The sequence below is a fragment of the Musa acuminata genome, chromosome BXJ2-4 (assembly GCF_036884655.1).
Source record: "Musa acuminata AAA Group cultivar baxijiao chromosome BXJ2-4, Cavendish_Baxijiao_AAA, whole genome shotgun sequence".
NCBI lineage: Eukaryota > Viridiplantae > Streptophyta > Magnoliopsida > Zingiberales > Musaceae > Musa > Musa acuminata.
In genome coordinates this window covers 37,967,655-37,982,815 of record NC_088341.1, presented here as the reverse complement: position 1 = coordinate 37,982,815, position 15,161 = coordinate 37,967,655, and the positions used below count along the sequence as shown (strand labels likewise).

Genomic DNA, 15,161 nt, shown 5'->3' with positions numbered 1-15,161 from the left:
GATGAGTATATAACTGCTGATGAGGGATTGAAGAGCTGCAAGTTTCCGCCGCTGTTCGGGGGGGGTCGAGGGGTTCACCTTGTACAACTTCGATCCTCGTATACTGCCGCTACTCTAACGCCGCCGCTCCACTCCTCTGCAAACGAACACCCGCGCGCGATCAAAACCAGAGAGCGAAAGAGGCGGATTAAAAAATGAGCGGCCGTCTCAAATACCTTCTCCCGGCCATTTATAGTCACGATCCCCGCACGTGTCCTTCCGCGTCGCGGGCAACTCGAGTGGAATTTTGGCGGTTCTTAACTGACGATTCTCAGCAATGCAAACGATTCGAATCTCTTCACAGATCAGACCAAAATCACAATTTATCAAACCCAAATTGGACCGGTCAATCCCATAGAAAAAAACGAAAACCGAACCGTCGATCGGTTCCACTCACTAATGAGGCCTTTCCAACCTTAAATATACCGAAATATCCTCAACTGTTTCTTTCCTACGAAATCATTCGAGGATATTTTAATATTTTTTATTTATTTTAAGGCTGAAAGAGAAAATAAATATTATTATATTTAAAAAAATATTCTCATATTTTTGTAGCTTGAAAGCAAGTCAGGTTTATAAGAAAATAAAGTTGAATTCATGGCTGACCCTACCAGCTTTGGAACATCAGCTCGGTGTGATAATAAGATCTTACTAACTTTAAATGCACTGAACTTGATTGATACACGCCCTCATTTACTTGGACTTGCTTCAAGAAGAAATTAGTAATCCTGACTTTATCCATCAACTATGCAGAAGAAAATCTAAAAAAGAAGTGAGAGGAACAATCGATGTTAAAACGATTATAATGATGAACAATATTACATAAAACTATCTCTTGAAGAGCTTTTTCTTATAGATTGAGGTCCAAAAATACACTGTACATCAACTTACTGCAGAAAACCATTGTACATGTGCTGCTGGCACAGTTGAGCCACAATTTGCAAGCCATGATTTCACATCAAAATAAGTGCAGCGATCTCGAATCTCCTCCATTTTTGTCAATGCTACATCTCGAGTCGGCCATCTGGTCGGTCTTTTGCATGCCGCTCTTCTTGGATCTCTCCTAGTTCTTCATCGTCGCCTCGTTTTCCTGCTTGATCTTTCCAGTAAGCTACCAACTTCTTTAATCGTGCAATCTCTTTGGAAGAAACATTCTTGCTTGGCTCGTTTATAATTGATCGTACTCTTGATGCATACCTGCAAGAACAAATAGGTCAGACACTAGGAACTAAGATGCTGAATGGAGTTATAATACCAAAGGCGACAGAAGGATGAAAAGCATGTCAAATTATGTATACTAATTATGATTACTAACATACAAAATATGTTGACATACTATCTGCATGGTATGTGACTGAGTAAGCACGTGCACACATGATAAATGCAATTTTACATAGATAAGAATGGAAAAATAGACTAATTTTAAGATGCAGTAAGAGTGGAGCACAGTTTTCAATTCATAACATGTGCCTAATTCCAACTTGCAGGATAAAATGCAACCTATCTGTTCTTGTGTTGCTGAATCAACCAAATAACATCAGTGGTGTTTTCTGCAGAATGTGAAGTAAAAGAAGACATGTCGCAAAACTCAAAACAATGACATGTTTAGAATACCAACAAAAAAAAGTGAACAAAGAGAATACATACATCAGGGAATTATATGTTTCTTCCAAGTTTGATTCTGCTGGAGACACATTCACAAACATTAGAGTCTTTGCATTGCCACCAAGAGAGTCACTCATGAGCATTGTCAATTTATGGTTCCTATATGGTATATGTTGTCCATCAGAACATAATGCACCAATCACATCCGCTAGAGCCGAGAGGGACTTATTGATACTTTGAGCTTCTTTCAGCTGGTTCCCCAAGGAGCCAGACTTCTTAACCCTTTCAGAACCAGCAAGGTCTACAAAGCTAATCTGTGGACAACAGAAATAGTTCGCTTAAGACAATATGAGCTGAACTTAACTAATAATAAAAACTTATATAACACAACCACAACAAAATAGCCCATTTTAGTCTGTCAGCCAGATACATGATTAAATGTTTGCTCTTCACAGAAATCAGCAACTAAATTATCAAGGAAACAGTTGATGAGTAAATAAATTGCCCAACAAAGTAAAAAAAAGGTTCTTGTTAAGTGACCCAGTAGGTGCCTCATAACATATGCTTAAAGAAAAGAAAGGATGTTAATCTGTTGGTCACAAAAACAAATCAAGTCCATAATACAAGTAATGCCAGAGAAAGTTTTGTTCTACTAGTGAGGATGGCAAAACAAAAAGCTTCTGAAAAGGAAAATGATTGGACATAGCAAAGCAATGCCACTAAAAGTGTGTCCAAGGGGTAAGTTAACTGAAATATCTTTACGAACATAACGATAAGACAATGAACATTTGCAGCATAGTTTGTGATGTATCTGAAAAAGTATGTACTGAAGCGGTTGGTACAATGAAAAGAGAAATCTTCTTTGCAACTCTAAGAGATTTTCTACTATGGTTATCAAGCAATGTTTTTTATGCTGTTATAAAGTGACAGACTTATCATCGACTTGCTGATCATTGTTGACTCTCAACAACTTAAAGCTTCTCTAAAAAGTGCATACCTTTCCTCTAGCAAGAGATTGAGTCTGAAGGTTGGTGCTTTCAATGATTATTGATAGTATTAAATGTGATCTTGAACTTTCATCATTCATGTGAGTCCCAGCAGTATGTCGTTGCTCAGACCCTCTAGAGATAATAGCCCTTAGTTCATCAAAGTTAGAGATCTGCATAATTGTTGCATTTTCAATCGAGACCAAGCCCTGAAGAATCAAGAACAATAACAAATTTCAGAAACATCAATCTAAATTATAAGCAATTTCCAGTATTACAAAGTGACATAGTTATGGGACACAGAATGTTCATTTCGTTATTGCAACGTTTTCCTAAGCTGCCTTAGAAACTTGGAGATAGTGTTGCATAGAGTTCTCTATCTGCATGTTCTATCAGTATCATCACCTATTTCTCTAATGAGAATTGGAGGATGTTTTGTGTTACAATTCAAGCACCAAAGATGGAAGTATGATGTTACCTTTGTGTCCTTTTTTATTTCCAACTTTAGGCGTTTGGCATTTTTTGGTAGTAAGAGATCCACGAGAGTGTCCTGATACAGTTCCACCATATATGCCTGGAATTACATCAAGGAAAATGTGATAATATATTAAATAAAGAGAATAAAGTGCTTGAAAAAGAAAGTTTAACAACTTAAACCATTAAATCAAATAGTTAAACTTCATTACATTTATCTGTGGGAAAGAATCTGTCAAAGTGGGATGTGAGAGACAATTTCTCCATATGCCTTAACATACTTAACGTAGCTATGACAGAAATGATGCTTAGAAAAATTTCAAGATAGATTTAGCCTTCGGCTAAAGACATGAAATGTCAATCTATTCTAGATCAGAGAAGAAGTGAATATATTAGTTTATGGATGAAACAATCAGGAAAGAGACTAGTTGATGCTAAAAAGTGTGAAATTACAACTTGTAGCCTCCACCTACTCTGCTGCCAACATGACCATCATCCCCGGGCTCGAACTCTTTTGTCCCCAGGACCTGCCACCGCTACCGGTACCACGGACACTTGTTATCTTTGTCAGTTATGGAGTTCAATAATTGTTCGGGTAAAGATGACTCATTTGTCAAGCCAACTTAATACCAGTGACTAAATAACTTGTCTCTTACAACTAATGATTATCTGGAACAAAAAATTTTAAAGAAACAAAAATGAGAATAAATCGAAAAATAATTCCTGTGTATTTAACAAATAACCATCCCAATTTCATGAACCAAATGAAGCCCCATAGTGACTAACACTTCTATTTCATATCTGGAATACACCAAGCAGGAGAGAATTCAGAACATAAAAACAACGTCAGAAATGCAAGAATTGGACTGTGCACTCACCTTCAAGGAAAAGGAATACTTGCTGCTATCATGCTTTATAACTCTAAAAAGTTCAGCAGTTGCCCTTGGAGTAATCCCTGGATTACTTTCTGAACCATAGATTGTAAAAGTCTTTCCAGAACCAGTTTGCCCATATGCAAATATGCAAACATTATAACCATCAACTGCAGATTGTACCAGATACTGCATATTGATTACATTACCAATCAACACAGTGACACACAACAAGAAAGTAAACATTATTTAGATGTGAAAAGAAAGATGTGCAGGAAAATATGTTCACAATGATCATTCAGCAATTTGTTTGTAAATTGAACTTTGAAACTTCACAATAAGTTTAACTGCAACTTACCTTGGTATCCTCAAAAACTTCATCCTGTGAAGCACTTTGATCAAACACACAATCATAAATATGTTGCTTTGATTTTTCATCCTTCCACGGATGTGCAATTGTAAATTCATCAGGACTGACAATTATTTGCTTTTGTCCTTCAGCAATCTCCTTCTCATTTAGAGGACGCAAACGACAAAACACTCTTATTTTGCCTTTCATATCTGTCAAGTCAAAAGATAAGCAAAAGTTTATTATTGTGAGAAAATAAAATAACTAACAGAAAGAGCTTCCATAAAAAACTGGAGATCGCCATAAAAACCTTCAATCATATTATAGTATCTCTTCCGTAAAATTTGCTCTTCCTTATAAAGTGCCTCTAGCTCAATGAGTTGCGCCCCCTGTTTCTTTAAAATAGCAGCAGTTTGTTCGTTCTTTCTATCAATATCCTATAATAATGATTAAAAGTGAAATGCAGATTTAAATTTTCTCAGTATAGAACTTACAAATATGAAAAGCATTTCCAAATAAAAAAATCTTGAGAGAATATCGCAGATTATCTTTTGTAAGAAAAGAAATGTGATATACTATAATATACGTACCGCCTTCCATTCACGTAATTCCTCCAACTCTTTTGAATTATTCTGTAAATCATCTAGTTCTCTGTTTCTCATTGTAAGAGTAACGTGAGCAACATCAAAGTCCTGTGTAACACGCTCCAATTTTTGCTCCAGTTCTTTAACATGTGCCTTGAGCTTTCTTCGTTCCTCTTTGAAGTTCTTTTCCAGTGCACTCTTCTGCATTTTACAAGACATAAGTTCAAGGAAAAATAAGCACAGTTATTGCACTTATATAAAAAAGGTTGTTTAATTATAAAAACACATCCAATATTTAATGTTTACAAGGTTACTGAGTTAGCATATAGAAGTGAACATAATCTAGAAGAAAGTAAAAGCAGATACTAAATACCTCATCGTTTTTCTTCGTCTCATGCATTTGGACCTTTTGTTCAAGCACAGATTTCTCGTTCAGCATAATTTTATAACTTTCTTCTGACGCATGTAACTCCTTCATACATGCATTCAGATCCTCCTGTGTTCTTAATGTCTTTGTAAAGATCATCAGAGAAAAAAATACCCATATTATCATCTTCAAAGTGAAAGATCTTTCAGAACAAATAAAATTCTCGCCTTAAAATTTACATAAGGTGAATAGCAAGAACCGAATCCTAATAGACCCTCTGAAAAGTAATCAGACATACATACTTCGGTGTCAACATGATCAGTCTTCATACTCCCCACTGTTAATGTATTTTTCCTTTGTTTATTAGATACATTTACAGGTTCCATCTCATGATTGGTCTCATCCATAATATGTTCTTGGATGCTCACTCTTGCTAATGCAGACTCCAGAATACTTTTATCCAGCAATGCAGCCTAATTGTAAGAGTACATGACAGAAGCATGAGTCACAAAGCAACATCAATTAGGAAAAGGCAGCTAAATTGTTAGTTCACCAGGACATAACCTGCAAAGAAGAATCTTTTTCATCACAAAGTGCTTTAAGATTGTCACAGTCATAAGTAACATCTCTTAGACATTGCCTCTCTGACCTCAATGATTCTTTCAGCCTTTCCAGTTCCTCCTGCATCTCCAGCTCTTGTTTCTCCCTCATACACAATTCTTCCAACAACTACAATAAATAAATAAATATATATATATATATATATATATATATATGAATATGAGTTTATTGCTTAATAAAAGTTGAGTTACATGAAAATTCCTTTAAAGTTCTGGAGGAAAAAGTAAAAAGTTGAGTGAGCAAACAAAATGGACAATATGGATTACAGCCATTAAAAATACACAGAAAAAAAGAAAACATGTGATTACTTACATGATCTGTATACTTTTTAGATTCTTCAACAGCTCCAGACAGGTCTTGTAAACGTTTTTCATATATATCTAAGCTTGGAGTTCTTATTGCTTGAGAAAAATCACCATGATTAACTCCACTGGTAGCAGAGCGAGCTTTTGCATATCGACGAAGCATCACATCATTTATATGTGTCTGAAGAGCAACACATATTTCCTCACCCTGAAAATTTAAGTGCAGAACCAATGTGCGATTAAAGAAAAAAATAAATAAGATGAAGACCCAAAAAAGAATCCAAGATAAGTTAAGAGTAAAAAATGAAACACATGGATATGCCTGAACCTGCTTAGTTTCGAACTGAAAAATGTGAAGGATGCCAGCGACCCTCATCTTGAAAAAAACAGCAGTATTGCTACTACCAAATTGCATAATATCTCTTAGTTCTGCAGAGTGCAAATACTCTTTTGGAACTGGGCGGAAAAAATGAACCTAAAACCATAAACACAGTTTGCTTTTTAAGTCACCCAATTATGGTAGCTTGGAAGCACCAAAGTATAGTCCAAATTGCAACTAACCCCACGCTTATTGATTCCTAAAACAATCCGTCCAGGTAAAAGACCAATAGGATCATCTATCTTCCGCACACTAAAAAAGACAGAATTTCCATAAGGAAGAGTCCTTAGAATTCTAAGGAACTGATGTTTAGCATCATCCTTTGACATATGCTCCTGCATGAATCAATAAATTGAAATAAGTTCCAAAATCATAAAAATTTATAACTGAATAAAGTTTTGGCAAAGATATTCCAAAAAAATTTCACCACATAATATTGAATGTCGAATAAATGATGTATTAATATGTGCTACTCATATGTGCATGAATGATCCTCAGTCACAACTTTAATCAGCACATAAGACATATACACATGAACAATAAACATCTGCACATAAGAAGAAAAAAAATACAATCAACGTATATCATTTAAGCCTTTACCCATCAATTTGAACAGACAGTAATAACTGAAGAGGAAGGTTCTATGGAATTTCAAAAGAATTTTACAGCCATCTCCTGTTTTGGTTTTGACTTCTGCAAATTGATGCAAAATTCCTAGCAAAAAGCAACTCTATGGAAGAGAGAAACTTGCCATATATTAGTCCAAAGATAATTTAACAAGGAAAAACTTGATAGAATAACTGTCATCAAACAAGCTTCATATATGAAGCAAGGTTCGCCGTACCGTACCGTACCGGTGTTTCGACCCAGGCTCGGTACGGTATGGTACCAGTGTACCGGGCGGTACATCAGGGCGTACCGAGCAGTACACCCTGGTGTACCGAACAATTTTATATTTTTTTTCATAATGTAGCACTGTAGCGGTACCGGGCGGTCCGCGTACCGGTAACCTGTCGGACCGGTACGGGCAGTACGCTTCGGTATGGCAGACCTTGATATGAAGTAATATTTCAATTATTACCACCGAAAGTTCAATGCTTACCATTAACCGATAGCGGGAAATAATATCAAGCTCCCAGTCTCCCTTTGCACGTGTAATAGCAATTTGTCTAGGCAGAAACCTTTCAAGAAGTGAAAACCATTCACTGCAAATCACAAAGAACATCTAAAATCTAACATTTCAACCAAAAGCAAACTCCACAGAAGTGACTTGAACAATAAGGTAATTCAGACACTCACACACATGATCCCGGATGTTGCATGCTCCCAACCTCAACCAAAATCTGTAAAGCAGATAATTGTGCAGCATCATCCCTCCCAACAGGATAGTTTCCTAGCATATAATCATGTTGTAACTGCAATAAAAGGAAAATATCAAGGTAAATAAAGCGATGGCATGATCATAAGAATTACACTTCAGCAATTGTTCGTGTCTCAGGCAAAATGTCTGATACCTGTACATAAGACAGCTGAACAAACATTGGATCAGCTACAGTTTCGTCTGATTCCCGAAATAATCGTTTTTTGAATATAAGTTTGCAGTGTGAAATCTCTCCTTTAGTACGATCCTTAGCTGCCTTGAATTCAGCCAGCAAATCACTAACATACTTGTTATCATCTAAGGCTAAATATTCCTCTGCATGCAAAAGAATACATAGCCACTCACATTAATAGTGCAAAAAAAAGACCATAGACAATAAGCATCTTAGATTCAACTTTTTCTTTGCTATCATAGAACTTCCTTGCAATAATAATTACCATTGCCAGAATCAGCACACTTTGAACCATTGACAACTTTTCGGCACTCAAATAGACTGAAACTCGAATAAACTGAGAGTTTGATGATTCCTGCAATTTCCTAAAGGAAAATCACATTTCATCATCAAGAACCTCAAAAATAACTCAATACAAAAACTGATCTTTTTCTGATGATAGAAGAACGATTATTTTAGGCCCGTACGTTGCCAAAGATCACATGGACTTAGATTACAACCAACCAAAAAGCCAAGGAAATTACAGGAAATGCAGTTAACATGCTGCTTCCTAGGCAATTGCTGCTTTTATGGGTATAGATCTTAGAAATTTGGAATAGCTAATAACTCACTGGTTCTTCCTTAATTCATTTACTAATCCTTTAGAACTTTTCCAGTCATGTTAGGTCTAACAATTTTTAGATGAATGTTTCTTAACATCCTTCTCTAGGCTTTCTTGCTGGAACATTTGACAGAGAGTAAGTGCTTGATATATATTCAGGCAACAAAATGCTGAAGTGGTCTGACAACTCTAACCAATTAAAGCCAGTAGGGAGATTGTGAAGGATCTAGGCCACATTTAAGATGTGTTTGGAAAAACAATTAAGTAATGTTACAGCTATTACTTAAATTCTACTCATTTTTTCATTTACCTGATGAAGAAAAAAATCAATTGTATTAGTCAACAAGCACATTGCAGTTTTTTTATATTTAGCATGAGTGCATGACTGCATGAGAATGCATCAAGCATAAAATGTATCCACTGGATATGTTGCCTCCATCTGAAAGGTATACAATCACAGAGCAGTTGCTCAAAAGTTGACAAAACATGAGTGCATTTGGCAAAGAACTTTTTGTTTTAGCAGGAAAATTCTGAAGTATAAAAATGGTCATTAAAGGGTTGCCAAGCCTAGATGTTATAGTGTTGTTGGGGGAAAATGTAAAAACAAATGTACGTGCATAATAGGACAAATCCAATGAGGTCACTTCAACTAATCAATATGTTGCACCTTACTGGGATATTTGTGTTTAGGCAGCCCATTGCACAGGATTTCTGCAATTTGCAGTCTTGAGAGGGTCAAAGTATACAGGCTTACTTATGGGTGAGTGTTATTTCCAGGACTCAAACCATTGGCACTCAAGTCGAAGAGGAGCAAGCAACCTTAGAGAATTACATCATCTTATATCAAACAAGGTGATACCGGCAAAAATATAAATTTATTGTTTCCTAAGAAATTTCAGTATACCAATCTGAAAAATATGCTTGCATGCCAATGTTCACAGCATTTGTGTTTTTCATCATCAATAGTAGATTCTTCACATCTCTTTCATACTTGGCTGAAAATGCAACATAGATATTAAACAAAAGTAAACAGGTGGCCAACCTAAGAGCATAATAAAGTAAATTTTGCATATGTAACTGTAAGTAGATATACAGTTTATTAAGAAAAAGGAAAGCAACAAGAATCATTCTGTACCTCCACAGCATCAGCAACAGTTGTTGCCATGTCATAAATAATTTCTTCAAAAGTTTCGTCTAGGAAAAACACTATTGTTGTAAGCTTCTTGCCAGTTAACAGAGCTTCAATCTCCTCATGTGTAGGTATTGTAAGTCTCGGTCCTGCTTTTACTGAATGCTTCAATGCATTCAATGTATTTAAAGCAAGGACATGAACTTCAGGTTCATTGTTCATCCCATGAGCTACATAATGAATATATTCTGATAAATATGCTCCAATATCCTTGCTTGGAGGCATGGCAGAAGCACATAGATACATGAGTTCCCAAGATTTTATTAGAGAATCTCTGCAGACATAAATATAGCAATACCATGGAATTGTGAGCTGATAGTGATATGATGTTGACAGGCAGCATACTTATGGAGGAGGAAACCAATGAATGTTTGTAACATCCCAACGTCTCATGTATAGCTTACCTATCAGGATTATTGCGAGTTTGCTTTGAGATTTGAACAAAAAGCTCATCTCGAAGTTCAGAACGCTTTAAACAGTGCTTATAAATTTTTGCAACAAGCTCTGTACACTCTTCAACACTCAATGGAGTTATTTTATCTGAAGAATCAATCCCCATGTACTTCAAAATCAACAGGAACAACTTTATGGAACGGCTTACTAAGTCATTGTCTATTTTAAGCAGAGAAGTTGGGATTGGATCCTGCCAAAATATGTAACAAATTTTAGTATGTTCTAAGAAGCACAAAACAGGCTATATTGTATCTATCTCTCACTTCACACACACAAGCGCATGTAAATGCAAGCATGCACCCATGCACACACCGATGCACCCGCACACACATGCACCCACACACACACACACATGCATAATCAGAATTCTGCACAGCAACTGATAAACCTAATTGTAAGTGTTTTATCAAAGCAGCCATATATAGAAAGAAGATGTGTCACCTTTTGAAAGCACAGCATATCTTCCAATGTATACTTTTCACGAACTTGAGGGCCAACAGATTTTTTAGAGAAAAATCCACGTTTTCCGGCAGACTGCATCTGCTTTTGCATTGATTTCAAAAACCCCTCTACCTATGAAGAGAGGGCAAAACTGAGATAATGATGGAATACAAGACAAGCAAAAGAAACCTTATATAACTAGTGGTCATCTTTTGTGGGGACCAAAGCTACAAGGCAATTTGAACACATTTAGCATGAGACATGCAATAAGAAGTTCCATAACATAAATGCTTTGGCCCACAATTAATACTGATTAATTTGCTGTCAAATGATTGAAAATATATTAGCGCATTTTACTCAAAACAAAAGCTGTTAAAAGCCAAATGAGCCTACTTTCCAAGAAGCTCACAACTATCAAAAAGAACTAGTGCAAAGATCCATTCAGTTGCATGAAGAATGCATGAAAATCAAGGATATTTCTAGTGTCATGAAGTTAGCACCAAATAGTATGCACACCTCGTGAAGAAATCATGTGTAGTTGAAAAACCAAAGGCAAATGTTGAATCAGGATAGAGAACAACTAGTGATAAAAAAGGATAAAAATAACAAGTCAAAAAGCTTGTTTTCTGGAAAAGGAAAAAGAAAATAGAACTGGTGAGTTTTATGAATGACTAAAATTACAATACTACGTAATGCAAGAAACTAGGATGAATGAGAAATATATTATCCGAATATGGATCAAGATCACTTGCAGGATTTAGACATAGACAAAGTGAAGGATGACTTTGGTGGTTTTTTGTAATGGTTGCCTATATGAGCTACACAAGGTAGCCAGTTAACATATAAAATATGTTTCTTTGGAAACATGCACTAAATCCAGAAAGAGAACTTTCTGGGCTAAGCAATGTAAGAAAATCGCCAGCCAAATTGCACATACCCAACTTCATTGGGAAGATGAAACATGCAGCATCACAGAATCATTATACATATCATGGTACATTAGTCATATGCATGATACAAACACTACATAAAGAGAATAAAGTAATATGATATTTTGGCTTTAGAATTACCTTTATTTTTCAAACTACCAGATATAATTTAATTTAAAAACCTAATAAGTCAGAGAAAAAGAATCTTCTCTATGATGAATTTGTAATTATTCCCCTCGTTCATCATATTGTTAACTATGATCGAAGTAATAGTGTTCAGATCAGTCAAATTCTGGAGAGGGCAAATAATGACAATTTATAATATGATACCAAAGGAATCCATTACTATGGGATTAGCATAATTGATATTTGATAATATTGATCATAATGTCTTTTAACAACCACAAACAAAAGGCAAAATTTTGCACCTGTGTGGTTTGAGTATCCTCTATTTGACAAATCTCTCGATAAATTTTTGACATAACTTCACATTTTGAAATTCTTGTCCAAGCATACATGACCATATACTTGTCAATATGGATATTATAAATAAGTATGCTGATATGTAGAATGTTTAGCTGTAATTAGTAAGTATCCATTCCAAGAAAAATATTTTCCCTTGGCTTAAAGTTCACAAAAAACAAGTCTAATTAAATGAAAACAAGATTTGAAGGAAAGATCAATGTTTATATGCATATATGATCCTTGTCAGTCAGAGATAATTGCTGAGAACCAGTGAAGGTTCAAATGCATACCTGAAACCTATCGATCAAAGTTATAGCACCAGCAAGATCAGCTGGTATGGACATTGATAGGGTCCTTGGGGTACTACAAAAGCAATAGTCAAAGAATAAGCATATGAAACAATGGAAAATTTTAGTGCAGCTTCTCTTATGTTCTACTCTACGATGACCATATAAATTATGGAAAATACAAGGACGTGTCCAAGTGACCATGAACAGAAAATGAACGCTAGGCATCACCCACTGACAAAACAATGAGATGAGTGTAAATTTGCTCCTTTGAGACCTACCTAAGCAAGTACCCGAATCATAAAGCAGCCTCTTTGCTTGCATGTTACGTGCATTGACCCTCTCCAAACCCTTCATTGGCAGGAGCCTCGTGTATTGGGCTTCCTTTTTTTTCCATTTCTAACATATTAATTTGTATTAGCATTAATGAACTAATTGTTATGTCACATAATAGATTATTTAAGGATTTTGACCTTAAATTCAGTAGTTCAAACAGATGGAGAAAGTAGAGAATAAAGGAAAACATCCATGGAGCTACAGATATGAAGATGTGTCCCCAAAATAAATGAAAAATGTGAAGGTACATATATCATGTTAAGAGCAATTAAGGCTGAGTTTTCCTAATGTAAAATAAATCTTCTCATCATCTATACATTTAAAGTAAAATAAAGGTTTTGGTATTACCATGATTTTCTAGAAATCAACATTTGGCACTGTATCTAAAATTGGATGGTGGTAGTCAGACAAGACATCATCAAAGTATGGGTTTAAAACTCATACATAGTGATGAAATAAAAACAAATAGATCCTACACGCTTCAAAGTTTATGAGTGTAAGATTAACATGTGTGCTTCCCGTAGATAGAAAATTAGGTTGGAAGTCTATCAATGTGGTGAACTTCTCAAGATAGTCCTGTTCAACTTTTTAGGATAGCCCCATTCCACCAAGGCATTTTTATTGCAGATGCACAACTGAAAAGTCAGGTGAGAAGGTTTCTGGTTTAATGTTCTTACGCATCTAGCATTAAGCCATCAGAGAATGCAGGTCAGTACTACCAAAACAATGAAAGCAATCTTTATCTAATTCCACAGTTTGTGGAACAAACAACCAAGAAGTTTAAACTTACGGAGGAGCAAAATAAGATCCGTCGCTGTCATATCCATCCCCGTTTACGCTGGCAGCAGAAGTATGCAAAGGCGTTGCATTCCCATTGCTGGAGTTGAAGGATGATTGGCTTGCCCTAGCACCCTGGGCTGCCATGGGCAGACTGCCGACATTCATTTCTGTGGATCAAGAGCAACAGACTTTCCACACACTTCCTCCTAATGCACCGCAACTAACCTTCTTGCACCCCCTCTTTTTTCTAAATCTTGGAACCAATACAAAGATCAATATAAAAGTCATGTTGGATTGAGCATTCCAACGAGCAAAAGTGTCTTCATACAAAATCTACATCATACCTTGACTTCCAAAACAAGAATTCTACCGTGAGAAAAAGTTGATGGAAAAAAGAGGGGCCCCTTTTTGGCCTCAAAAAAAGGTGGGGATAGACATGTACGAGGGTTTTTCAGCATGCAAAATCCAATCTTTATGCAATTTTGGCCAAGAAAGAGAATCCTATGCAACAGTTTTCTAAGACTGAAGAGAGTAAAACTCCTCTACGGCAGCGAAATAATTATTCTAGAGAACTGGAACTCTTTGATCTTTCCCCACCATGTACATTCTGGTGATGTCAAGGACACCACGAGAAAGAAACATCGGCCGACAAAACATGACTAGAAAAGCTTCAGATCAAATAAAATCAGGGGAATCCAACGATGAGAACCGAGAAGAACCGAATGTGAGACGGAAAACAAGAGATCACCTGTAAGTGGAGAAATCAGGGGAATGTGGTCAGCACGAAGTCGACCAGCCGCCAAGATAACAACCGAGCAAACCACGTGATACGGAACGCTAAACCTTAACTGGTCGTCATCATCGGATTCTTCTTCTTCCTCCTCCCGAAGCTGCTGCTGCTGCCGGCTTCCTGTTGTTCTCTCTTCTCTGTCTCCTCTCCCGTGACGAGATCTAATCCGAAGGCATTAAAAAGACGGATGGGAATCGAGGAGGTGAAGAAAAAGTAGGCGAGGGATGGCGTTGGGGGCTCACGAGGATTAAAGAAATCACAGGGAGAGGGAGAGGGAGTGGGAAGGAGTGGGAGAGAGAGAGGACACGAAGGAGACGACGTCTTTTTCGTTTGCTAAAATAAAAGACTAATGTTTTAGAAAACAAAAAACGGAAACATGGTTTTCAAAATGCCCATGTTTGATTCCATGATTTTGCATACCCGGAGTCCACCCAGCGAATCCAAGAGTACCACGTCATCGTATTTTCATATATCAGCGAATAGGACTCTCGGTGCACGGTGAGGGCTTCATTCGGCTCAGCATCTCCGCGGTCGAGCAACACGAAAACAAAAAACCCTGGATTCGTGCACTTCAGAATTTGAACGTGCTTGAGATCTCCCCTCTTTGTTTTGACTTGATGTTATTATTAAGGCTTGTCTTAAATTATATATATATATATATATATATATATATATGTGTGTATATATATATATATATATATGTGTGTGTATGTGTATATATGTATACATATATACATATATACACACACACATATA

At 36.3% G+C, this 15,161-nt stretch overlaps 1 protein-coding gene across 5 annotated transcripts; it reads right to left on the bottom strand.

Annotated features, from left to right (window-relative positions):
- Window positions 1-812: 812 nt before the first annotated feature.
- On the bottom strand, window positions 813-14,701 carry LOC135610715 (kinesin-like protein KIN-14I). Of its 5 annotated transcripts, none has more exons than XM_065105553.1 (24): window positions 14,364-14,701; window positions 13,626-13,868; window positions 12,503-12,575; window positions 10,819-10,950; window positions 10,329-10,567; window positions 9,871-10,198; window positions 8,400-8,499; window positions 8,096-8,277; window positions 7,881-7,996; window positions 7,684-7,786; window positions 6,764-6,916; window positions 6,531-6,677; window positions 6,210-6,410; window positions 5,841-6,005; window positions 5,579-5,749; window positions 5,283-5,420; window positions 4,916-5,110; window positions 4,636-4,762; window positions 4,335-4,537; window positions 3,983-4,165; window positions 3,109-3,204; window positions 2,642-2,839; window positions 1,687-1,958; window positions 813-1,236 (listed from the first exon to the last, which is right to left on the bottom strand). In XM_065105553.1, exons 2-24 carry the CDS (start codon window positions 13,778-13,780, stop codon window positions 1,044-1,046), a joined length of 3,870 nt encoding a protein of 1,289 aa, XP_064961625.1. In that variant the 5' UTR covers window positions 13,781-13,868; window positions 14,364-14,701; the 3' UTR covers window positions 813-1,043. The 5 variants fall into 5 exon arrangements, with proteins under 5 accessions (XP_064961625.1, XP_064961626.1, XP_064961627.1 ...); XM_065105554.1 differs by having other exon boundaries at window positions 13,626-13,862; window positions 14,364-14,686; XM_065105555.1 differs by lacking the exons at window positions 13,626-13,868; window positions 14,364-14,701 and adding an exon at window positions 12,781-12,898.
- Window positions 14,702-15,161: the final 460 nt, after the last annotated feature.